The sequence below is a fragment of the Alosa sapidissima genome, chromosome 24 (genome assembly GCF_018492685.1).
Source record: "Alosa sapidissima isolate fAloSap1 chromosome 24, fAloSap1.pri, whole genome shotgun sequence".
NCBI classification, from domain to species: Eukaryota; Metazoa; Chordata; class Actinopteri; order Clupeiformes; family Clupeidae; genus Alosa; species Alosa sapidissima.
Window position 1 is genome coordinate 3,319,379 of NC_055980.1, and position 26,710 is coordinate 3,346,088.

The window sequence follows — 26,710 nt, forward strand, 5'->3', positions numbered from 1 at the left end:
GTGCCCGCTCTGCACAGTTCAGCTGACCTCTGCCCCCACTGCAGTGCTAACAAAGTGCTAGAAACAGCAGGGAGAGGAGTGAACACTGGTGGACAGCTTTCCACTGCTCCTCCGCTGTGGTGGAAGATGTGAATTATGAGCGTTCTGTCTCAATCTGTCTCAATCTGTCTCAATCTCTCAAGATCAATCTTTTTTCTGTGTATCTTATGCTTTGAAGCAAAGTGAAGGCATTTGGTTCCACGTGCTGAGAGCAAAGGCAGATTGTAACGTTCATAATGGCTCTAAAAATAAATATTGGTCACCATGTCAACAGGGAGACTGTGGGGAACGCTGGGAGTAATGAAGCGTCTGTATTGACCTTCTGTCTCTGTTGGGAGGCTTACGCCAGCTCAAATGAAATTCCTTTCACAACAGCAACAAGAAATGAGAAACAAGATTTAATTTGGTCCGTCTAAAGCATGTTCGTTCTCAGACCCCTTTGTTTTTTTCTTACAACACAGCACCTGTGGTCCTGGGAGACAGAGAGAGAGAGAGAGAGGGGAGAAGAGAGAGATTGAGAGAAAGAGAAAAAACAGCAATTTATGGACTGTCTCTCCAATGAAGTACAGCGAGGTTTGACATCTCGCACAGCTGCAGGGGCTTGAGACGGCGTTTCCACTGTCTGCACTGACTGGGTCAGTGGAAGGGTCAGAGGACTCCTTCCGTCCTCTGAGGACTCCTTCCGTCTGACTCGCTCCATAACGAGAGAGCATGGGCTGTCAGTCCACAGGTTGCCATGGAAATGCTCAGTGAGGCTCTGCGTGCGTGCTTTGTGCTTTGCGTGCGCGTGTGTGTGTGTGTGTGTGTGTGTGTGTGTGTGTGTGTGTGTGTGTGTGTGTAATGTATGTTTCCCTTCCCTTGCAATTTTCCTTTTCTCTTCTCAGGTAACCTTCAGTTGTGTAAAATCTTGTAGCCGTACTCCGAGCTCCAGCTGCAGTGTGATAAGGAAGGGGAGGGAGAGCTAGCCGCTGCTCTTGGGAGGTGCCGTGAGAGAGGGAGAGATTAATCTATGCTAATGGCATGCATGTCCATGTGTTTGTCCCTGAGAGATGTGGCAGCACGGATACATTAATTCGACGGTGGCCGATATGAAATCCCATCAGCCCCAGAGAGCCGGTTGGGGACGGGGCAGGGCGGGAGCGCGTCCCTGCGTCCCTCTAATTTAATTTGGTGTGATCGGCACTGCGTCGAAAAAAGAAAAAAAAAAACATAAAGCCTGGCCACCTTCCCCACAAATAGGTCAGCGCGCGGGGAGATGCGCTCAAGCCGGCGAGCAGATGGAGGTGCTTCGGCTCCACCCGTTTGAGGCGGCCATGGAGGGCCACCTGCACGCCTTTAAATAGAAGCTGCAGGTCAGAGCTATTCTGCCCCCCCCCCTGGGCACTGTAACGAGACAGAGCACCGAGAATAAGAACAAGTCACCTAAAACCAGAGGAGAGGCAAGAGAACGAAGGACAGAGGAGGTGTGTGGGAGAGGGAGGACAGGAGCCAGGGAGAGAGAGAGAGAGAGAGAGAGAGATAGATACAGAGAGAGAAGAGAGGGAGAGAGAGATAAAGATAGAGAGGGAGAGATAGAAAGAGACAGGGAGAGGAGAGAGGGGGAGAGAGAGAGAGAGGGTGAGAGAGAAAGAACTGGGTTGCGATATCCAGCTCCAGTTACTGGCTGGCTCTGTGTGGGTAGGCCTGCTTTAGCCTCCCTCTCAGAGTGCCGTGTGTTTTACAGCCTTCTCACAGGTATTTGAGTAAATAGCCCAGTAAACCTGTGGGCTTTGGGCTGCCCTGTCATCCTGCAGAAGCCAAAGAGCACGGAGGTCAAGCCGTGGAAAGAAAGACAAGAGTAAACATTAATCAAATTCTGCACCAAGTGAACTCTGCTTATCTGTTTTTGATGGGATGATCTATTCTCTGGTGGTCTAACTGCAGTGTGTGTGTGTGTGTGTGTGTGTGTGTGTGTGTGTGTGTGTGTGTGTGTGTGTGTGTGTCTATGCAAGCACAACACAGTCACACACCACCACACTCCAGATAATGCCACGCTGCGAAAGCCGTCCCACTTTCCCTCTGCAAATGTGTCATCTTTTAACTCACAACATGCTTGTTCTCGCTGAGGGAGTCGCTAATTAACGCGTGGCGCATGAAAAGGCAGATCGCAGAAGCAGGGAGGGTGTTAATAGCAGAGCTGGCCGCCAGAGAGAGAGAGCAGCCTGACAAGGGAAGGAGGTCCCCAACTCTGCACACTGCAAGAGACTGCAATAGAGTGGTCCACCGTGCGCTGGCATCTCGCTAATGACTGAGGGTCTGCAAGGGTTGTGTTTGCTGTGGTCACACATTTCTTGACAGATATAGAGAGTTGCACGGATATAATCCAGTAATGTAGGACATATTAGCAACCACACGATGCACGCCTCTGTGCATTAGATTGTGTGGTTCCATGTGTTAATTGAACTGTCATGTCTTCAGATGTTTAAGTGTTCTCCTCAAAGGTGAATGTGAGAAGAAGTTCTGTCACTTTTGTTATCGCATGAATTGTTGGTGAATGTAAAAGAGCAGGTAGAGGAACCGTGTCACTTGGGTGTGTAGCATTATAGCCATGAGAGGGCTGAGGGTTTAGCATTATAGCCATGAGAGGGCTGAGGGTTTAGCATTATAGCCATGAGAGGGCTGAGGGCTTAGCATTATAGCCATGAGAGGGCTGAGGGTGTAGCATTATAGCCATGAGAGGGCTGAGGGCTTAGCATTAGTCATTAAGAGATCGTGCTGCTTTCCGCTCTCGCCTGAAACAGTTTTCTCTGTCTCTTTTTTTAGCTTTCTCTGAAGCGTAGTTATGCCAAATTGTGGGTTCAACTTGACAGAGAAGACTATTTGCAGACTGTACTGTAACTGTCATAGCTAAATACTGATAGGCTGCATCGACTCAATATACAATATATCATACAACATGAGGTTTGAACAAGTTGCACAGAATAAATGTGTTACAGCATGACATAGAACAGCTGTGATACGTGTTCACTAAGTTTTGGATATTTTACAAACCTATCAGTGTGTTCAGTATTGAAAGCTCCTCTCAAACTTTTGCAACCCGACATCAGTGTCTGCCAAGGATGAATGATGCATCTTGTTTTGCTAGCCTGCTCTCGTGAACTTCAGTAAACAGGTCTTTAACTGCTTGGGGTTGTAATCAGTGGCAATTGTGGTGGCAGTGCCTTATCATTATGGCAATCTTTCTTCATGGCTGTCTCATCAACTTCTAATTCTTGTTTACACACATCATTCTTCTTGGTATTTCAGTTCCTTTTAGACTGCCTTCAGTTCAGCATGGATATGCACTGAATTCTCTGCTATATCTAATTGATCTCATTTGTAGTCCATTGATAATCCAGTCGAACTAATAGGCTAATAGGCATCAATCATTAAATTGGTCATAGTGGCTACTGAATCACAGCCTTCTGTTAGTCAGTGACAACTGATCTGAGAACAGCAGTGGAGACAGAGGAGAGTGTTTGCTTAGTGTCTTTCCACCGCCGCTGGTGGTCAGATGTGTCCTGTGCTCAACTCCCCTCGTTCCATTCAGGACACGCGACCTGGAGGCTCTGGTGGCTCTCTCTCCGACTGCGCCGGAGCAGCCCGGGACGCGCCAGGCGAGAGTGGCACCGCCACAGACAATGTGCCACCCGAGGCGACGCACAAATGTCTTTTCAGTGGACGGAAATGGACGGACTCTGCAGGCACATCCTGTGACCTATTTTGCAGAGATGACAAGCACACGGAGAGGGGTGGGAAAGGGAGGGGTGGCGTGTCCAGAGGAGGGCTAGACAACGAATGGAGGGGGCGTGGAGCCTGGATGTTTGCTTAAGGACCATAGGCCTGTGCATGTGTGATGGGGAATATGAGAAGTGACACAGTCTGTTAGTGTACCATTCTGGGGGCGGATTCCTCTGTTGTGACAGAGAGATGACACATGAGGACTTCCTGATGAGGCGCTGACAACTCTGATTCCCTGGAGAGAGGACATAAGGTGATTTGGGTATGAATTGGGAACCACCACCTGGAATGACTCGCTTGGAAAAACACAAACAAGAAAGATGGCGTGATTAAAAACTACTGAGACTGAGAGGCAGGAAGAAGTGTGGTGGACTGTGAGACCGTGGGATTGAGGAGTGTGTGTAGGATAGTGTGAGGATGTGGTCTGTAGTGCGGACGATCCCCTGAGCGGAAGAGCAGACCGCACCAGACCACAAAGCCTAGAGGAGCTCATCCCTTAGGGCTGCTGTAGGGAGAACACGGAATTCTGGGAGTTGTAGTGCCTCGGGGCTGAGCCTTGGGTGCTGATTGTACAGCTTCCCCCTTCACCCCCCCCCCATGCACACACACACACACATCCCCCCAATTCTAGAAACGGTCGCGAATGTGCCTGTAAGCGACCCTTAGGGGCCTTTCTCTCAACACGAGTCCTGTGATTGCATGCGTCCAGGCTCTAAACATGTCGGCATGTCCATCTGTGTCCACCCATGTGTTTGTTCTCCCACGGCCAGCGGCCGTCATGTCCCTGCGTCACGCACGGCCGGCCCTGATGTCGCCCGCAATACTTAAGTGTCCTCGCTCAGACGTGTGACAGCAGAGCCGTGACTGGGACTGCGTAAGCAGGAAGGGCTGAGGCTGGGAGGGTGGGGGAGGGGACTCTTCTCCCCTCCTCATTCGCATTCTCCCAGCATCCTCTCTGGTCGGTTGAGTTGAAGCGATAGGGTGCGGGATGTATCTGGTGGCAATCCATTAATGAGTGCGTGTGTGTGTGTGTGTGTGTGTGTGTGTGTGTGTGTGTGTATGTGTGGGGGTGGGGGTGTGTATCAGATAGGGATCTATTAATGACTGCAAGAGAGGCTGCTGGGATGAAAGGGAGATGCTTGCATTGTGAATTCCCGTGGGAAAATAATTAACACATCTTTCATGATTTCTATCTGTCAAGCATGAAAAGGAGGAATTGCACATCATCTGGGAGTGCCAGATGCAACACCCATAGCCAGATGCAACACCTATAGCCTACACTGAATGGATTGCTTAGGTACTTGCGACACATATTAAATGCAACTGCAACACTAGAAGCAGAAATGAAAGATCTCGATGATTGTTTTTAGGTTCATAAGTGAGTCTAAAACTGTATTGGTCAGGAAGTGGGTACTGTACTGACAGTAAGGCATGATCATATGGTTTTGAGTGCTGGGTGACCTCACTTTTTCTAGATCTTGATACTTGTCCGCTCCTGTTTACTAGGGTTGTCATAATTGCGGTTTTAAGTCGAAAATCGGCAAAATGACCCCGATCTCCGGATCCCACCCCGACTCTCTCTCCCACTCACTTCCTGCCATTTTCCACTGTCTTGTCTAATTAAAGGCATAAAAGGGCAAAAAAAAATACAAAAAAAAAAAATGACCCCGATCTCGAACTTCAAATTCAAAAGTAGAATCGACAATGCAGCCACACCACCGATGTCACGATCAGCATACATGCCAAGAGGGGGGAAAAAGCACACGGATGTTGATGTGCGGCATGTCAACTATTTAAAAAAAAGACCAGCCTAACTAGAACCCCCTCTTGTTGCCCTGAAATGACTGGTACTGGTTCATTCATTCACACCAGTTAACATTAAGGCTAGCCTCAACTTTGCAAGTGAAGTTCTAGAGTCCAAAATTACTTTAAGGCATAAAACGCACACTAACAATGCAATATTCAGTGAACACTAACCTTGTGTCTCTTAGGCGTGTGCTATAACAGTCAAATTATCATTCTGTGTTATTTAATTTCTCTATGTTCATGTCTAGTTGTCTGTTCTGTTTAGTTGCCTAGCTCGTGGTAGGAACGGTTTCAAAATAAAAAAGCGGTTTCAAAATGAAAGCCTCCCAAAACAGAACTGGAAATAACAACATGAGAATTACATTAATAGTAAAAATGTATAATTAAAACCGATCAAAAATCGAATCGAATCATGACCTTAAAATCAAAAATGAAACAAAAAACAAAAATGAACAAAAAAAACATGACTATTTTTAGCGTTATTGTACATTTTAAACGGTCACTTAATGTTTATAATGGCCACAATAATCTAATGTTTCCAGTGGTTGGTCTCCTCAATTGGATTCTGTGTCACCAGAGGAGTGCAGCTGGCTGTCCAATTTCCCGGCCTGCTTCTCGTCATGTTGAAAGAAAGTGTACATGCTGCACTTAAACCATGATGATGACTGATGTTTGACTGAGCAGTTTAATCAGTGTCTTAAAACCCTTCTCCTGTGTCTGTTTGTGTCTGTGGCTGTGTGTGTGGGTGTGTTTTGGAGGTTTGTGTTGCAATTCAAGGTCAAGAGTGTAAAACAAATATTGATGGAAAAAAACAATTTGGGAAAATTAACTTACGTACTGAGTTTGCCCACACACACACGCAGTAAACACTGACTGACTGAGGTGTTTGTAACTGTATAAAAGAATATAATGAAAAAGTGAAACTTAAAGTCTTAAAGATTTGGGTATGCAGGCCTTTCATGGTCATATCCTGTTTGGTAGTGTTTATTTACTGAGGAGTCTGGATTTCATGAAGGGCTACAATAACTTCCCTCAAACACACTACAAAAGAAGCTCAGAAAAGTCCACAAGAATTCTAGAGGCACAGACCGCTGATGGCCGGATAGGGATGAGCACTCTCTGACCTGAGCTCCTCTGTCTGCTCCAGTGACACCCAGTGGCCAGGCTGATCAGCCAGCAGACCACTCCCTCAACAGGGCATTAACCCGCTTCTGGCTCCCTCTCTCTCTCACTGAAGTGGAGGAGGAAGTGAGGTTATGTACTGTATAGGCGAGAACTATGTACTGTAGATGTGTCAAATCAGACAATATGCTTAATGCAGAGGGGAGGCGTCTGACAGGCTTAAATGGTGCCAACAGCAGGCATAGTAGGTAAGCAGCTTTAGCTCACATCCTTTCATGAGTTTGAATTTTAATCAGATCGAGGCATCCAGATGAGATGGTTTCAGACTGAGAGGCTTCAGGCTTCAGGCTCCGGTGGAAAACATGTGGCTTGTGTTGGGTTAATGACATGTTAATGCATTTTTAACACCACGCCTTGCTGCGCATGGATTGAGCTCATGCAGTGGCATCACACACTGCTCTCAGCTGATGGCCTAGCAGCATGGCCTGGACTCATGAATGAATGATGCCACATGTTCAGATCTGATAGCACAGTTTGGTGAGGGATTAGTAGCTTTGAAGTAAGACTCAGTAATGTGAAATAGTAAGGAGTAGTCCTCCTATGTACTCCTAGTAGTCCTCCTTGTCCGTACACAAGTACACACGTGTATAGTTCAGTGGTGATTGGTGAAGCTTGAACGCTGCTTTCTTTTGTGTAATCAGAAACATAACAGAAAGGTCAGTTTGGACTTTGAGTGGCCTAGCAGTCACAATGCAATGAGTATGTCTATTACATTGTTTATGTGTGTCTCTGTGTGTGTGTGTGTGTGTGCTGGGGGGTGCTGGGTGTGTGTGTGTGTGGGGGTGGGGGGTTGTTGTGTGTATTGTTTATTGCATCAATGTAGATCAGTTTTACTTTGCAAAATCTAAAAATGGCCACCAAATAAACTGCCAATGAAAATGAAATGTATTTATACTACAAAAAAAAATATATATAATTTTACCTTGAGCAAGAATGCTGGACAGGAATACAGGTCTACACCCACATGGCTTCACTGTGCTGCCCAGGCAACAGCAAGGGTGGTTTCAAATTCCTAGTGTAGGATGTGGCTGCCCCCTAGTGGAAATTTAATGTGCAAGCATCTTGGTCTGCCTTCTCAGGCCTGTATTTTTGGGACAAAGTAAACATGTGTGTACTTCCTCTTGTTGATATATGTGTATATGAAGACAAAATATATCAATTATTATATTAAAAAGACAAATATCTCTGATCTTAAACATTTATGTTTCCTTTTTTCTCTGCAGTCACAATGGTCCCAGTTCTGTTTTTAGTAGCATCAACAATACCAAACAACATCTCATCGACTACAAATGGAACAGATGGTAAGAGTGCATATAATATTGCCTGCTTGTCTGTAAAATATAATATTGCATGCTTGTCTGTAAAATATAATATTGCATGCTTGTCTGTAAAATGTTCACAGTAGCAGAGTATGTGTGTGTGGCAGGGCCTGGCTCCAGTATTGATTTATTAAAGCAGTGTTGCATAAGGGAACTAGACTGTGGCTTGCTTTACAGACAGTAGTCAATACCCCCAACTACATATAATTAAAATGTGACATTGGAGCCAATGAGGATTATATTCAACTGTAATTTCTGCACTTCTAGGTGCTGTTTATTGGTAACCAGAAATGCTGTGTGTCGGTTTTAGTTTTCATGGAACCAGTTATTAGCGATTCAGCAGCCTGTCAGCAGACAAAACACAGCTACGTTTGCAGTGAGTCTCCCCAGCCTGTGTAATAAGAGGCCTGGTTGAATCTCTCCCAAAATGCGGACACGTCCACACACAAACCTGTATCACAAACCTGATTACACAAACACACATACACACACACACACACACACACACACACACACACACACACACACACACACACACATAGAGAGAAAGAGCACGAACACTCCAACTCACACTTACAGCACCACCGGTAGGGCGAGACATTGCTTCCAGTCAGCCGCTGTGAACTGCTGCTGCTCTCTGTGTGCAGCTCCACTTCCTGTTCTTTTGTTTCCCCTCTGAGCTGAGCTGAGCCGCAGCAGCGTCCGCCTCACCCTTCTCTCCCTCTCTCTCCCTCTCTCTCCCTCTCCCTCTCCCTCCCTCTCCCTCTCTCTCCCTCTCTCTCCCTCTCTCTCCCTCTCCCTCCCTCTCTCTCCCTCTCTCTCCCTCTCTCTCCCTCTCTCTCCCTCTCCCTCTCCCTCTCCCTCTCTCTCCCTCTCTCTCCCTCTCCCTCTCCCTCCCTCTTCCTCCAGGCAACTCCCCGCTCAGCGCCCCCCACGTCCTTCCCACCGTGCTGGTGCTCTCGCTGCTGCTGGTCATCATCGTGCTGCTGGCCTGGTACTTCCTCAGGTAGTCCATGAGTCAGGGGAGGGGGAGAGGTGGGAGGAGGGGGGTGTGGGGTGTGGGGGTGTTTGTGGGGGGGTTGGGGGGTGGGTTGGAGTTCACTCCACACAGGGGGAGGTGGAGGGGGGCTAGAGGTTACGTCACATTGCTCATAGGGCGGGCGGGGGCCAGGAACTTACACATACTCACACGCACGCACACACACACACACACACATGCACACAGACACATCCGTACACGAAGAAACACCCACAGTCTATAGTCATGCTCCCACATAGCTGAAACTGAAAGCTGAGACAGAGCGCCAGAGCACGAGATTGACAGTGAGACGGTGAGAGAAAGAGAGAGAGATAGTCAGAAAGACAGAGGGGCAGAACGAGTGACTGTCTCAGCTTATTGTCCTCCGGTTAGTGGTGTGAGCAGAGTTCTCAGTAAACCTTCTCCTCTGATGAGAAAGAACAGCTTCTCTTTGCGATGGTAAGGTGGACTTTCAAAAGTAATATGTGTGATCAGAAGTTTATTTTTGAAGTTGTGTTATAGTTATATTTTTGAAGTTGAAGCTATAGTTTTTTGGTCGTAATAGTGCTAGGAGCAGTGAAGTGGATTTGTCTGTCATAATGTCTGCCTGTCTTCCTCTTACTGTGTGTTCTGTTGTTTGTGCTGTGCTACCTGCCAGGGTAAGACACCACAGGAAGGCGGTGGTCACAACTGTCGACAAGAAGATGCCAAATGGCATTTTGGAAGAACAAGGTCAGTTAACTCTCTAATATGTTCTCTGCATTTTCTAACTTACTTTACATAGTTAGTTATAGACAGTTACAGTCACACTGAAGCACCTTTATCTGTGCATCTGTCAACCAGTATGTTTGTTTGAGGTGTCATCTTTGACTTCCTGTATGAAAGAATATGTGTGAACAAAATGTGAGCTACATGCTAAATATAGGAATGATATTTATTTTATAGCATGCAATGCCACAGTATAACTTGAACTGAGGCAACACTTAGACACAGCTGTCAACATAACATATACATTTATCTTGTTCCTTATTTAATCAACATAATGTGATAACGTGTAATAACCATTTGTTAGCATTGTGCCTCCCGTCTCTGGGATGGGCAACTGTATCAAGTCAGGTTAATGTAAAGAAGAAGTCCAGCAGAAGAGCCAAATAGAATAGCATGTGTAGTTGTGGACAAGATGAATACTCATTCGTGAGAAGGAACACTCACGGTAAATAAATGTGGTCAACTTTTTCAGTGTACCCTGCATGTGAACGCTCAGCTCTGTGCTGCACTGGAGCTGTTTAATCCTGAGCATGGCGGATTCATGTTCTCCGTCTCCGTGATCCCTGATAGTAATCTTCCAGGGATATTGTTTACTTTGTGGCCACGGAAAAGTGCACCACACGCCCAGACATGGGAGAGACCCAGAGAGTGTTTGAAGTCATTAGGAGCTGCTGATTGATTGAGTCGTTCTGGGTCAGTTCCGCTGACTTTTAGCAGGAAGATTTACTGCTGCAGGGAACATATAGTTATATAATCTTATCAAGATGGAAAGTGCCAAAAAGGGCCATGACTTTTGTGCATTTCAAGGAAGGCACACCAATTATTTTTCTGCTACTCAGGCTGATAGAGGAGAGAGCAAAAAGAACAGTGTGTCCCTAGTTAAACATGTTGGGCTTAGGATCGCTCACATACACTTGTTTTTAGTTTCTTTCTTCTGTGACTTCTGCAGTGGTGGTCTACTTCTTAACACAATCAAAATCAGTTTTATGTAAATATTATTATTATTATCATCTGTTTATTATGACAATGTTGAGGGTGTGTTTGTACGTGTGTGAGTGTGTGTGTGTGTGTGTGTGTAGATTTGTGCAGATGTTTGTGTGTATGTGTTGATGTATCTGTGTATTTGGGTATGTTGTAGATCAAGGTAAAGAGCTGGGAGACCATGCAACTGAGTTGCAGACACTGTCAGGTATATGTTCTAGTGTAAGCCTTGAGGGGAACTAGTGGTACTAACTCAGCTCTGTCTAGTGGTGTGTGTGTGTGTGTGTGTGTGTGTGTGTGTGTGTGTGTGTGTGTGTGTGTGTGTGTCTGTGTGTGTGTGTGTGTGTGTGTAGATTTGTGCAGATGTTTGTGTGTATGTGTGTAGATTTGTGCAGATGTTTGTGAGTGTGTGTGTGAGTGTGAGTGTGTGTGTGTGTAGATTTGTGCAGATGTTTGTGTGTATGTGTTGATGTATGTATCTGTGTATTTGGGTATGTTGTAGATCAAGGTAAAGAGCTGGGAGACCAGGCAACTGAGTTGCAGACACTGTCAGGTATATGTTCTAGTGTAAGCCTTATGAGGGGAACTAGTGGTACTAACTCAGCTCTGTCTAGTGGTGTGTGTGTGGAATTCTAACCAAACTGCTGTGGACTTGGGGCTGGCTCAGTGTTGGTTGGCTATTGGCTGCATTGGGTTTGAGCTCTGTCTCTCTAACACACGTTTGGTGATGAGTAGAAGATGGTGATGAAGATTATGATGATGATGATGACAGTGATTGTGACTCATCATAACTCAACTTTGTTCCTGTTTCATTTGTTCCAGATCACAATGGAAATTGTTTGTGTGTAGTACTAGCATCACCAGTAAAGTAGTGAACTATAGACATGTAGCTCTGATTCATCTTACCAAATCCCTAAGGTTTAAGTAACCACTGATCTACAGTAGATTACATGATTTAGTGAAAATGACTGACCTGATTGTAACAATGAGACTCAATGCCATATCTTAGTCAATGTGGCGCCAAGCGCGATGCATGTCTTATTCATACCATACACCGAAGTCAGTGAAGTCAGTTCGCCACGCACTCCACTTCCATTGAACAATATGCCCATGTGTGTGTCAATCAAAAAAATGGATGTGGTCAGGCACTTGATCCAAAAATTCTCACACCCATTAAAAACATTACGCCACTCAGTCTGAGACACGAGTCTCAGACAACAAGTCTTAGGAGTTTTTTTTTCATACGAACATTATTCGGGCAAGTTTCTTTTTTTCAGGCTATGTTTTCGCTGACTGTCAAAATACCGACGCGCTGTTTAATGTTGCGCTGCTGGCTCTCAATGGGAATGACAGATGTCATTTCCCATTGGTTTAAAGGATGGTACGTCCAAAACACGTCTGACCAGGGGTTTCAGGTCGCTACAATAGGGCCCAAAATCGCAAGGAGTACTCTATCATTAATTTAGCAGTGTAATGGATGATTATGTGAATTGCTGTGTGTGACTGTCTGGTTTGAATGCCCTGCAGAGCAACAGACAGTGGTCCTGCTCCCACAGTCACCATCCACTTCCAAGACCTACTTCCCCATCCCTGTAGAACACCTGGAGGAGGAGTTCAGACTACGCTCCGCCGACGATGGAAAACTTTTCAGAGAAGAGTTTAACGTAGGTCTAATCATTATGTCTGCTGTACATTATCACTATGTCAGCACTGCTGTATCCATAACTATTCATATTGTGTCTAGTCCTATTGTATCCATAATGCACCCATGATCATTTTCTATAACAAGATTTAATATTGGCAGTGATTGTGTTTGTGTCTTGGACTAGAAATTCAGCTTGGCTAACATCATTGTCTGATTGCTGCAATTGTTCTGCTAATAAATATTCTGCCTCTAGCCAGTCAAGCTTCCAGTGATACAGCTGGAATGGCATGGCATTGTGAGTGCACAGCTAATGTATTCTCAATGGCACAGAAAAACACTTGTTGGATTCAGTGAGAACTTGCCATCCCTCACTGTCTGATAGCTGAGACGGGCATAAATGAGGATCTTGAGTGTGTGTGTGTGTGTGTGTGTGTGTGTGTGTGTGTGTGTGTGTGTGTGTGTGTGTGTGTGTGTGTGTGTGTGTGTGTGTGTGTGTGTGTGTGTGTGTGTGTGTGTGGCTTGCCGTTCCTGACTCATGGGCGTAATTCCCCATGGCTCCTCTCCTCTCCTGTCCGGGGCCGTGTGAATCAGCAGGAGTCTGTGCCAGCTCAGATCGTCCACAGGCCTGTGAATCAGGACCTCGCTCTATTAAATAACGCGGCCCAAAATGTGAGGCTTTGTGGAAAAGGATGTTTATGCTGACCGGTCCTAATGGAGTCCTGTTTGCGTCCCGGGGAGGGGAAGTGGCTATAGAGACGCAACAAAGCGCCATACATGCCGGCCAACAAAGTGCTGTCCACGTCACATTCACCGCATTCTTCCTGTCTGTTTTTCTCCCCTCATTCCTATGGCTGCCAGACATACTGTTGTGTGAAGGAACACGTCTTGAGAGCAAACTTCTTAGTAGCACTCATTCCAAACTGTGTTGCTGTTTTTGCTGACATGCTGATCTGTGTGTGTGTGTGTGTTTTGGTTTAGTCATTGCCGGGAGGTTACACCCAGGGGACGTGTGTGGAGGCCAACAAGGAAGACAACAAGGAAAAGAACAGATACCCCAACATCCTACCATGTGAGTGGTGGCCCTCTGATCTCTGTTCTGCAGTTGGAGCTGCCATAATAACACTAGTGATTTGTGTGGCTGCACAGTCTCATAGGCTAGCCTTTCCGCTGAAGGCCTGTGTCTGTGTCTCTCTGTGCATGAGCAATGGCTCACTTGACAGGAAGCTTAAGTCTGGTCTTGACTTCAGGTTGAGTGCCACTGTTTAAGATGCACCTTTAGACAGTGATGACTTTGTGCTATTCGTGTGGTCTGACAGTTGCTCTCAGCAGCTCTTCCCCCACTCATATCAGTGGACTTCTTCTTTCACAGTCTCAATTCCTCTTCTATACAGTATTCATAAAACATAGTCCTTAAAATCTGTCATGTGGAAGTTAGCCTAATATAGACAATGGGGGATTTCTCGAACCCGGTCACAGACCTGTCAGAATTTTGTGTGAAGTCGCACTGAGGAACTGAGAGAGCAAGGGCAATACTTACTTGATCCCTGTATATCTATCTCATCAACATATAATGTTTGTGCCGTATTTTAGCAAATGACAATTATGACAGTAATCGTTTACATTCATCAGTTTTCCTGACAGCTTTCATGGAAGCTAATGGCATGTGAAAAAAACTGTCAGCACATGTAAAATGAAAATGTCATAGCATTGCTGATAACAGCAGACCTGCCAACCTGTACGCATTTTGTGTAGCAACCACACATTTCCACATCAAATTACGCCGGTACGATTTTTTACTAAAAACAACGCAAAAACAGGCAGACATCCAACTTCTTCGGAAAGCTTCTTGGAGCACGCTGATTAGAATCTCCCACAAAACTATTTCATGTGAGGGTGAGATACAGAGAGAAAGTGATGAGTGAGAATGACAGGCAAAGTATAGTGGCCTCCCTTTATGCTATTTTTTCTTCAGCCAACAGTGGGTTAAATGAAAGTCTTGATGAGGTGAGCTTAACAAGTGTTGACTCGCAAATTCGCGTTCCCCCAGCTGCCGTATTGCGAAACTGAAATCTCCACTGAGTGCGATTGTGAATTCACATTCACATATCCATATCAGTCCCTATTAACATAGGCCTATGTGTTTTTCATAGGTCAGGATTATAAGGCTCTAAAACAGATTGTCAACATTATAGAGCTACTGTAAAAGATTCAGTTTGCACTTTCAGGAACACATTGGATTACATTTAGATCCAACATTATCCAACATTATTAATATTATAACATTAAAGAGAAGTCACTATCCAAACTGTATCCTGTGTGTATGGCTATGTCTGTTTTTGAGTGAAGGCCGGCGTGAGGATTTTTTTTTTCTCAGCTCGAGATGCTACTTAAAAAATGTCTTCAAAGTTGGCAGGTCTTTAACAGTCACATGAAGCTGTTGAACCACTGTTGAACCACCATATAAACACTCACACAAGACAGGTGTGCTTTAATGACTGACTGGATTGTGAATAAACCGGTACCCAGCCAGCCAAGGTCGCCATTTTTGTAAATCATAATGAACCATTGCCTCTTCTTTTGTCAGTGTATAAAACAGTCCTTTCCCCCATGTTTCAGATGATCATTCAAGGGTTGTGCTCAGCGTACAGGATGGAGATCCCTGCTCAGACTATGTGAATGCCTCGTATATTGACGTAAGTGTGTTTGCCACTGATAAGCGATGCAGAGCACTTGTATGCGCTGCTCCTCTCCCCTCTGAAAGAGCTCTCTGTCCCACTGACCTTTAATAGGCTAGCACTGAATCTTGTTATTCCTCCCTCTACAGGGCTACAAAGACAAGAACAAATTCATCGCAGCACAAGGTAAACTCAGTGTCAGACGATTCAATTGAATCTGTTGTGGCTTTTTAACACTGTGGTGTGTTATGCAGACAGCCGAGTGACTCTCCTTTTCCCTCAGGCCCAAAACAGGACACAGTGGCGGACTTCTGGAGGATGATCTGGGAGCAGAAGTCGTCCACCATCGTCATGCTCACCAATCTGAAAGAGCGGAAAGAGGTGAGGCGCTATTCTCACAGCACACAGCCTCTCACTCAGCGTTGCTTTAGGTGGCTGCTGTGGTCAGCAGGGTCACAGCGCCCTGACCCTGTCACTGTGGGCTGCCCCGCCTGCTCTGTCCCGCCGTCCCCTACAAAAGCCAATGTCAGGCCCATTAGGTGTCTCACTTTCAATCTCTCCTCCAGGCCCAAAGGTCATCTCGTCTCAGCAACAAAGGTTCCATGTGGGTTCTCACCCCCATGCCTTTGTGTGTGTGTGTGTGTGTGTGTGTGTGTGTGTGTGTGTGTGTGTGTGTGTGTGTGTGTGTGTGTGTGATGTCCCGGGCAGCTTTACAGGGTAGAAGGAGAAATCAATAAGAACAGAATGGGGAGGGAGATTAAAATCAGGCTTTGTGTGCCCCCAGAATCAATGATTGAATAACGCTTAATAAAGCCCTGGAAGGCTTTATCGTAATTAGTCAGCAAACTCTCATTAAGTGGTTTTATCCCTGTCTCTCTGGCAGACAGCGTAATTCTGATTGACTGGCGGGCCAGATTAAGCCGTCTGATTTGTGGTGCAGTGTCTTAAAAGTCACCTTTAGCAAACCCATGTGTGCTATCACTGCTAACGCTAACTGTTCTCTCTCTCTCTCTCTCTCTCTCTCTCTCTCTCTCTCTCTCTCTCTCTCTCTGTCTGTCTGTCTTTATAATTCTTCCCCTTACTTAGTTGATCTTTCCCCCTCTGTCACATAATGTCTCACTCCCTGTGTCATGTCCTGCTCTCCAGTGCAGTGCTCTGAATCAGGTTAACTTTTAATGAGTTAGAGGGAATAGTTTGAGACGTTAATGTGTTGGTGGCACATACTGTTATACACAATACTGCTTAATATAACCCTTGTTGGATGAGTTTACTGTATATGAACATGGAGTTGCTGTTTCCCCAGGATAAATGTTACCAGTACTGGCCTGACCAAGGTTGCTGGACGTACGGGAATGTCCGTGTGGCTGTGGAAGACTTCACAGTCCTGGTGGACTATACCATACGCAAGTTCTGTGTGCAATATGTAAGTAGAACTGTTTTGGAAATCCCATGCTGTCCATTCTGTATTCAAAGCAGCACTACAAAACTTTGGTCTAAAACTAGCATGCTAGCCACCTAAAAGGCATACATACTGTAACCTTGCTAAGATGCTAACTGGTGTCTTTTGGTGATAAAATCAGCAATGTTCTGTGAACACAGAACTGCATGGTGCATATGCTGAATGCTTGGTGGTAACTAACGACACATGTGTTTATCTGTCCTTCACATATGGAATCAAAAATCATTTGAAGATTATACCAAAACTACTTGCCAGATAAAATCATACAGCAAAAAGTGGCAAATTGTTGCTTTAAAGCATCCATGTTTCAGCATTGCAAAACACAATTGGATTATGTACATAAAAGACATGGGAACAGTGAGGAACATTGTTTTACTTTCACAATTCACAGATTTTTCTATGAGCTGTGTCAGGTTTGATATTCCCACTTGGCAACATCAAAGCTCCCCCTCTGCTCTGGGGTCCTGCTGGCCCTTGATGCGTGGTGGTGAGAACAAGAGCTGGAATAAGCACATGAAATGCAACCGAGGCCCACCCTAAGCACCCACATTAGCAATAACTCACTGCTTTCAAAGCCAAACCCTGAGGGCCAGACAGTAGCCACTGGGTTTTTCTTTCTGCGTGTCTGTGTGTGTGTGTGTGTGTGTGTGTGTGTGTGTGTGTGTGTGTGTGTGTGTGTGTGTGTGTGTGTGTGTACGTTTGTGTGTACGTTTGTGTGTGTGTGTGGGAGAGAGAGAGAGTGTGCATGTGTCTGTGATCATGAAAGTGTGAAACCGCTGGGTTTCTATTCCTTTGTGAACATGGGTGTGGGTGTTTGTGTGTGTGTGTGTATGAGAGAGGGAGAGAGAGAGAGGGAGAGAGAGAGAGAGGGAGAGAGAGAGAATAAGTGTGAAGGAACAAACCAGGTGTGATATGGGTGAAGTGTGTGTGTGTGTGTGTGTGTGTGTGTGTGTGTGTGTGTGTGTGAGGGGGGGGGGGGGGGGGTGTCCAGAGACTGACTCTCTTGTCTCTTGTCTTCTGCAGCAGGCTAGCGACGGGACCAAAACTCCCAGGTTGGTGACCCAGATGCACTTCACCAGCTGGCCTGACTTTGGAGTGCCCTTCTCCCCCATCGGCATGCTCAAGTTCCTGAAGAAGGTTAAGCAGGTCAACCCGTCCTACGCCGGGCCCATCGTGGTCCACTGCAGGTAGGACAGGCTACAACGTAACCACTCAGAACCACCACAAAATCTCCGGCACAGGATATCACCACCCGTGCACTGAAACTGTGCAGTGGAGGTGATTTCCTGTGCCAGAAATGATACAGGACAGAAGCTCATCGTCACATCAGGTGTGATTTAGTGGGAGTGCACAGGCCAGATCCAACAGATAGTGATTGATCGTTTACTTTCTGAAAGACTGTTTACTTTCTAACAGACCACACAGCAGACACACTACCATGCTCGAGTGCACCAGAGACTAGGTGCGAGACTGAGAGACTGTCCGTCTGAGAATCATTTAGCTGCTGCCCGTCATCTGTTGTCCATTGAGTTGTGACTAGCAGTGCAAGCTCTCATTGGAGGACTTTGTGCATTGTGTCTATGGAATGCCACTAATGGGAGGCAGTTTGTATGATTTGCATTATGATATGACTCTGCCCCAGTATTCATGAAGCCTTGGAGAGCACAAATATGCAGGTCACCATGACAAAGTTCAATGGAGTTCTAGGCTTTCGAGCAGACAACCCCTGACACACAGATGGCAGTGTTTCGCCATCATTAGGACACATAGTACTGCCCTGCTGACCTGTCCCTTTCAAACAATCTCATAGTGCTGAAAGCAGCACACACAGCCGTGAATGGAACCATTCAGCAACGTTTCAGTAGGTTGCCCTTGTGAGACAGCTCCCTCTTGTGGTCATAGTTCAACATTGCATACATACATTATTCCACTGAAAAGTATATTTTTTCTGTAATATTCCACAGTGTGTCATATTGAGTGAAGTCTTGCTGACTATATTAAATTGGCTCACATGTATATAATCTGACAAAATAACCACTATTTAATTGACTCCATGCACAAACCTTTTAGTGCGTTTTCATTTTGTACAATACATATACTGTAGTCATTGTGGCTTGATTGCAAGTCATCTCTAGCTCATGGAATTTCCATTAGCTTCACCTTTTATGCAGCGATGTGTTATGCAGGGGACCTGTTATCACAACTTATTCTCTTGAAACTTACACCTTTGTAATACTTAAATATACATTTCAAAGTAAACAGGATAGCCTTACTCATTCAGTACAAGACTGTACTTTCTCAGTTTTACATCGTCATGTCCTGACTGTATTTCTGGAACCCATTTCCTTTGCCTTCCTGTTTGTAGTGCTGGGGTGGGCCGAACAGGCACCTTCATTGTGATTGATGCCATGATTGACCTGATGTACGCAGAGCCGAAGATCGATGTCTTCGGGTTTGTGTCCAAGATACGAGACCAGCGATCCCAACTTGTTCAAACAGACGTAAGTATTGCAACAGCAATTTATTTTTTATTAAGTTAGCTGTCGAGATGGAAAACCCCAGCTTCAGAAAGTAAAAGTCCCCCAGTGTATTACTTCTGCCTGAGCACTTAACAGGGGTGATATCACTACTAATCCCTGATCTATCTGTCTGGACAGTTGTGCTAATTATGATCAGCTGCTTTAGTGCTTTAGGGAATGGTTGAAGAAATATCTGGTCGGACTTTCTGAACCCAGGTTGTCCAGCTCTGATTAGTTGACAGTGGGCATAGCTGGAGATCTGACCACCGCTGGCCCCTGCTCTAACTTCGCCCTCTGTATTGGTCCCAAACAGATGCAGTACTCGTTCATATACCAGGCTCTGCTGGAGTACTACCTCTATGGGGACACGGAACTGGACGTGTCCTCGTTAGAGGGGCACTTGCACAAACTGCACAACACCCTGACAACTGGTGACAGGGTAGGACTGGAGGAGGAGTTCAAAGTAGGTCCTGGTGCCTGATTGGTTCAGACAATCCTTGGTTGCACCACAGTAACATGCACAGTAACAACAGACCATGTATATTTTGTTAAATGCCTCTGCAAATGTGACTGATAGTACCGGTACCTACTTTTCTCTATAAACAGTGTATGCCCACACTAGCATAATACTGTATAAACATTGGAACTTTTGTTATGGGATCATGAGCATGTCTTGCCAGAGATTGAAATAATCTCATTTCCCCTCTACTCTTCTTCAGAAACTCACCAACATGCGGATTATGAAGGAGAATATGAGAGCAGGGAACCTGCCGGCGAATATGAAGAAAAACAGAGTGCTTCAGATCATCCCCTGTAAGGAACACTCCATAGTGGAGGGATTGCATCAAATATGTCACTCAGATTTCTCTACAAGAGACTCACACAGACATGAGATAGGACTACAAATTAAAAACTTTAAAAGTCTATGTTCTGATAAAAACTTTATTTTTGTGTTTGCATTTCAGATGATTTTAACAGAGTTATTCTGTCAATGAGGAGAGGTCAGGAATTCACTGATTATGTCAACGCCTCTTTTATTGATGTAAGTGCTCATGCTCAAGTCTCCATTTTGACCTTTAAAAATGTTGCGATGTGTCTCTGTGTGTGTACACGCCTGCGTGCACATATTTGTGCGTGTGTGTACATGTGTGATTGCGTATGTGTTGTGGTCTGAGTGTGTGTGCTGAGGATTGTGCTATGCTGATCTGCTGCTCTGTGTGTGTACACGCCTGCATGCGCATATTTGTGCGTGTGTGTACATGTGTGATTGCATATGTGTTGTGGTGTGAGGGTGTGTGCTGAGGATTGTGCTATGCTGTTCTGCTGCTCTGCAGGGCTACAGGCAGAAGGACTACTTCATCGCCACACAGGGTCCCTTATCTCACACAGTGGAAGACTTCTGGAGGATGGTGTGGGAGTGGAAGTGTCACTCCATAGTCATGCTGACAGAGTTACAGGAGAGGGAGCAGGTACCCAAACACACACACACACACACACACGCGCGCACACACACATACACACACACACACACACACACACACACACACACACACACACACACACACACACACACACACACACACACGCACACTCACACACACACACTCATGTCCAAACATGCCAAGGTGTAAATACAGACCTCACTCCAGAAATATCCACTTTGGAGTGTGTGTTGGTGTACAGGTGTGCTTTTGGAGAAGTGTGCAGGTCTAATTCAGTGGGCTGTTTGCTTGGTCTCCAGGATAAGTGTTTCCAGTACTGGCCCCCTGAGGACTCGGTGACATATGGGGACTACACCGTGGAGATTAAAGGGGACACTCTGTGTGACACTTTCAGCCTGCGGGATCTGGTACTCACATATGGCCAGGTGGGCCCTCACTTCGTCTTCGCTTCTCTCCCCTGCGTTGCGGGTGGAACTCATGTGGATTCATAAATGAGTCCTTCAGTGGGTGCAGTATGTGCAAGTCTACTGGCTCCAACAATGCCCAAAGCCAGTGGAAATCAATGTATCTTCTTTATGGATATTTTTATGCTTTTGCCATGATACATGATATGTCTGTGTCTGTGTGTGTGTGTGTGTGTGTGTGTGTGTGTGTGTGTGTGTGTGTGTGTGTGTGTGTGTGTGCGTGTGTGTGTGCGCGCGCGCATGGTGGTCTCTAGGAGAAACAGTCGAGGCTGGTGCGGCACTTTCATTTTCATGGCTGGCCAGAGATTGGCATCCCAGCGGAGGGCCGAGGGATGATCGACATCATCGCTGCCGTGCAGAAGCAGCAGCAGCAGTCAGGGAACCATCCCATTGCTGTCCATTGCAGGTACATACTGTAGCACCATCTCTCTCTCTCTGAGTGTCTCTGTCTCACTGTCTGGTCTACAACACACATTTGGGGGGTTTTTTCCTACAGTGTTTGATGCATGTTTCATGCATGATTGCTCTAAATGATTTAGAACAGGCATGGAGTATATGTCATTTTTATATTGACATGTATGACCAGCTCATTACAACAGGACACATCAGGTCAGAAATTGTACACTGCTCTAGACAGATTTGATCTGCCACCTTGTTATGAGCTCCACAGGGCCTTTCATCTTGGCAATATAGTAGCAATACTAAAGATATAAGTCCCATCCTTTTGTCAACCTTGAGTCAACATTGCTGTAATGTTAAATTATGTTAAATATGTCATTACATGTCACTGATACAGAGCAAAAGTGCATCAAATGTGCAACTGGTTACATACATAAAGTAGTGTGGATGTGTTTATTGATATTATAAAACATTTTGACATGCATCATTATCATACTTCTTATTCACAGAAGAGACATCTAGCGATATTTAGTCATCATAAATAATGTATGTGTGTGTGTGTGTGTGTGTGTGTGTGTGTGTGTGTGTGCGTGTGTGTGCGTGCGTGTGATGTGTTGCAGTGCCGGGGCCGGCCGGACAGGTACGTTCATTGCTTTGAGTAATATCCTGGAGCGGGTCAAGGCTGAGGGCCTGCTGGACGTGTTCCAAACTGTGAAGAGTTTACGCATGCAGAGGCCGCACATGGTGCAGACAGTGGTAAGTGCCCTTCTCTGACCCCTTTATCAAGTGTGATACGCACAGCCATCCTCTCAGGTGGACATACGCTGCATGACTATAACACATTTGACCATCATCATGATCATACTGTATCAGAGCTGTGATTTTAGGGAAAGGAACTGATTCTCATTATTTTTGTCCATGTTTATTTGCAGGAACAGTATGACTTCTGCTACAGAGTGGTACAGGATTTTGTTGACATCTTCTCAGACTATGCCAATTTCAAATGAGAAATGATCTGCCTTAAACAGTTGTTCTGTGTTGTTTTTGATATCAGGTGGTGAGGAGTTTGTACCTCATCACTGAATTAAATTGTCTTCTATTTTGCTATGCACTTGTTCTCATTGTAACTAAAACATCATACCTAGCTGTAATATATTGTCATATACTAGAGCTACTCAGCCAATTTTTTACATTATTTAAATTTTATTTTGTTTTCCATATTTTTGTCTCGCTCTGGTTACTGTTCATTTTGTTGTAAAATATTGTTCTCTTGTTTATTACGTTTGTTTCTTTTTTTTTTAATCTGCATCATACCAACTAAGCATTTTACTGATCATTCCATGTAATATTTGTAAAGCAGTAGTTATTGTAAATGTATTTATATACTGTTTTCAGCCGTCCATCGCCAACCTTTAAAGACAAAAAAACCTTTATGTGAATGTTCTCTGATGTATTTATGCAAATGTAAGTAAGGTCTTATACTTCATGACGCTGATTGATATCTCTCATTGAGAGAGAGACTGTGTTTTGGTAGGTGGAAAAAACAATCCCATGGTTGCTTTTGTTAAAGGCCAAACCCTTCCTCAGAGACATCAGAAATACATGAAGAGGTGTGAAGCTGAACTACTAAGAATAAAACTCTTATATACTGCATATATATAAATCTCATCAGTATTAATGCTTGTTTCCAAGCTGTGAGGTTGCCTCTGTTTTTGTTCTGAAGAGGGCACACTAGTTATAGCCATACAAACACCACGTTGGAGGGAGTCTGCCACGCCTTGCAGAATCCTCTGTCCCTGACATCTGATGTTCAAAATGCTAAAAAAAAAAAAAAATAGCAGCACATGTTTTTAAGCACACTGACCACCGAAGATTGTCCTGCAGAATTGCCAAGGAGTTACAGCAGTTGAAAAAAGGAGTCTGCATCTGTACATACTTCCACCCTAATACTAGTATTATATCATAGTAGTGGTGCTGTCTGAAACGGCACACATACAGTAAATAGAAATATATATATTTTGGAATTCCACCACTGCTTTTATGCTGCTTTTCTGTTTGCATGAAACAGTGCCATATTCTCTAGATGAGAAATATATTTTCAACAATAGCCTCTTACTCGTAAAATAACATAAAATTGTATTTATGCAGGATAGGATTAAGTACAAGGCATTTAAATCTCGCTATGATCCATATTGGGGCCAGTAAGTGCTCACAGATGGACATGGTATTCATTCATTTGAACTGCCTCAATGTCAGTTGATGCTTATGCACAAATGTACAATATGAAAGGTTGAACTTACCACTGAACATATATGCAGGGAGGAAACTATTTGCTATCCAAAAGTTTTATCCATGTGTTTGAGGAGAAAAATGCCATATTTAGTCATGTAGATATAGAAACGATTATTAATGGAATACCAGTGAAAAGGAATACTGGTTCATAGTCATTGGCTAAAGAATAATGCTTTAAGCAGGGCAAACCAAACAAAGAAAGAAGCACAGTAAGGAGTTTTGTACTTTTGTCTCAGATGTGATTGGCTTGCAATATAGCCTACTGTTGATGCACAACACTATATTCACATTCTGTGCTCTGCCCAGATCAACCTCAGCATTTTTTAAAGGTCCTGAACAAAACCTCATGGCAGCCATTTTCATTCTTCCTTTTCTTTTCTTTGATCTGCTCACTTTGATAAATTGTGAAATATGCTCCTTACCTTGTGTTAAAACAAGGGATTTGCAGTGATAACTCATAAAGCATTAAAAGAGATCTGTGTTGATCTAAACACACCAGCTAAATGGCATATCAAACAATGGTCATCTCCAAGCCAAGGGTTAATCCACAATGGTCATCTCCAAGCCAAGGGTTAATCCACTCACAGGTTGAAGCTGAACTAGGAACTTTCAGCGGAACTAGGAACGAAAACCAGTATGATCTATTCTCCAAAATGAGTTTTCGCTTCCTGATTTGACTGAAATTCTGCTTCCTTGGTGGTCTCTGGCTGACCTCAGTCCTGCATTGTGTTGCTGTTATATAACTGTAGAAACATTTCTTGAACATTGTGCTCAGCATTTGTGAGATTCATGGAGTTGATTTGGTAGCTTGCCAGCCAGATGTCTCTCCTCAGTGTATGCCTTTCCTCATTCAATTTGTCAAACTGTGTTGTGGGTGCCAACCCCAGGCTTGTGCTAATCATGACTATTTAAGGGTATGGCAACATAAGCTATACCATTTCCTGATTTTATCATGTCATACTGGAGTTAGTGTCTTTGTAAATGCAGTTTTCAATATTAAATACAGTTGATAAAATCCTGACCGGTTGTCCTCTGGGTGTATAATTTGTCATGATTAAAGTAGCCTATAGTGCATGAATGAATAGCATTTTCCAGATTCACACATTAATGTACAGTATGTGTAATTGTAGTAGCCTATGTCTACTGCACAAATGTCCCATGGAAACACTCAGTTAGCAAGTTAGTGAAATTATAGGGCCTCTGAATAGGGCCAAAGGTTACAGATTACCCTGGCAAGGGAGTGAATTAATAGTGTGAGGGAGAGATGAGCTGTTTTGCTGTGCACAAACAAATGTTTTCCGTGTGCATAGCCAGGGTTGTGGTCCAGCAAGTTACCACTATTAGATTAGATTAGATTCAACTTTATTGTCATTGTGCAGAGTGCAAGTACAAGGACAACAAAATGCAGTTTGAGTCTAATGAGAAGTGCAAAAAAGCAGAAAAGTGCAATGTGTAAAGGCAGGTGGTGCATATACAGATGCAGTGTAGACAGTAGTATACAGTTGATTTACAGAAGGAGTAATATAAATTAAACTTAAATATGTGCAGTGTATTAGCAGTTACCTTATAAGAGCAGAATAAATATGGCTATGTAATATAAACAATGTATTAACAATATACAGATATGTGCAATGTAGCAGCACTATCACTCACATTAGAGTGCAATGCATATTTACTACTGTTTAAACTTACTTCTGGGGACGTCACTTTTTATATTTCAAGTGTTCATGGTGAATCTTACACACAAAGATCACTAGATGTCACTGCTGTGCTTTGTGCTCACCAGAATCTTTTCAAGGAAAGTTAAAGGTCTATGGCCATAGCACATTTTTATTACATATAAACCAGCAAGTTTTTTTTTATTGTATCTTTATTAGTATCATTAAACATTAATGAATGAGCTACTTTATCATCACTGTAAACATGATCAGTTATCAGTTTCTGCTACAACCAAAACTACTTTAGAGTCAGGGATGAACAAAATACATCAAAATGTATTTTCAAATAAAATATCACATACCCTCATTTTAAATAAAAATAAACTACAAAACACAGTCGCCACTCAATGTATCCAAATAAAATACTGTATTTTTGTATTTTGAAAATACTAAAAATACTCGTCAAAGGGAGCATGAAATAACTTTGTAAACCTTCTATTTAAGTCTACTGATAACCTATTCCTTCATCACTACACTGACTCTGTTGATAAAGTGGGCAGTATTTGAGAGCAACAGCTTTTCTCTGCCCACAAGACATGCTATAAATCTGCAAACATTCTGCAAACATCTGCACACAGAATGTGGGCTTAAAGTGAAAGTGCTAAATGTGATCCGCTGATTAAAGTTCTCAATAAACTGATGGTTAAAGTTCTCAAGAAACTGAGAGGGGGAGTATTGAGCCACTTACACGTTACTCATCTTGCACTGGATCATCTTTCTGAATCTCAATATTTTGATCACAAAAGTGAGCAAATTACTCAGTACCAGACAGTCGGAGGATACATTCATTGTTTTGCACTTATAATACCGGTATGTCATCACATCACCAAAAGTATTAGTTTTAACAAAATATTTGGCAATATTTTTAAACTACAACAGTACACATCTATAAAGTATTTGGATACTAAATACAAAGCCATTTTCTTCAACCCATAAAAAACAAATGACAAAATACTATTTTGTATTTGAAATACAGTATGTATTTTAAATATACTGTATATATCTGCCCATCCCTGTTTAGAGTTATTATGCTACAAAGACTGTTAAACTAGTATAGCTTTTCACAATTATACATGACAAAAGAGTAAATTGTACAATTTAGGAAAAGGAGATGATGTCATAGATCGGTAGCCCTGCTGATGAACAACCACTGTGCTATGATTATGCACACCCTACATGCCAGTTCACTTCACCATAGTATTGTACAACCATGGCACATAAACCC

At 44.0% G+C, this 26,710-nt stretch overlaps 1 protein-coding gene across 6 annotated transcripts in view; it reads left to right on the forward strand.

Annotated features, from left to right (window-relative positions):
• The window catches only part of ptprea (protein tyrosine phosphatase receptor type Ea), a 61,373-nt gene extending 36,585 nt beyond the window's left edge, over nt 1-24,788 (forward strand). For 2 of the 6 annotated variants that reach the window (XM_042082924.1, XM_042082925.1), the window contains 20 exons: nt 8,010-8,087; nt 9,015-9,111; nt 9,782-9,855; nt 11,030-11,080; nt 12,400-12,536; nt 13,496-13,586; nt 15,134-15,210; nt 15,342-15,378; nt 15,476-15,573; nt 16,496-16,615; nt 17,675-17,838; nt 19,017-19,152; nt 19,484-19,633; nt 19,890-19,983; nt 20,136-20,212; nt 20,505-20,639; nt 20,912-21,037; nt 21,331-21,482; nt 22,096-22,231; nt 22,408-24,788. In XM_042082924.1, coding sequence (XP_041938858.1) covers nt 8,015-8,087; nt 9,015-9,111; nt 9,782-9,855; nt 11,030-11,080; nt 12,400-12,536; nt 13,496-13,586; nt 15,134-15,210; nt 15,342-15,378; nt 15,476-15,573; nt 16,496-16,615; nt 17,675-17,838; nt 19,017-19,152; nt 19,484-19,633; nt 19,890-19,983; nt 20,136-20,212; nt 20,505-20,639; nt 20,912-21,037; nt 21,331-21,482; nt 22,096-22,231; nt 22,408-22,482 — 2,100 coding nt within the window. In that variant the 5' untranslated portion in view covers nt 8,010-8,014 and the 3' untranslated portion in view covers nt 22,483-24,788. Of the gene's footprint in view, nt 1-8,009; nt 8,088-9,014; nt 9,112-9,300; nt 9,583-9,781; nt 9,856-11,029; nt 11,081-11,373; nt 11,426-12,399; nt 12,537-13,495; nt 13,587-15,133; nt 15,211-15,341; nt 15,379-15,475; nt 15,574-16,495; nt 16,616-17,674; nt 17,839-19,016; nt 19,153-19,483; nt 19,634-19,889; nt 19,984-20,135; nt 20,213-20,504; nt 20,640-20,911; nt 21,038-21,330; nt 21,483-22,095; nt 22,232-22,407 lie in introns of those variants that run through there. The other 4 variants (XM_042082926.1, XM_042082927.1, XM_042082929.1 and 1 more) reach the window with 4 other exon arrangements.
• The last annotated feature ends 1,922 nt before the right edge of the window (nt 24,789-26,710 follow it).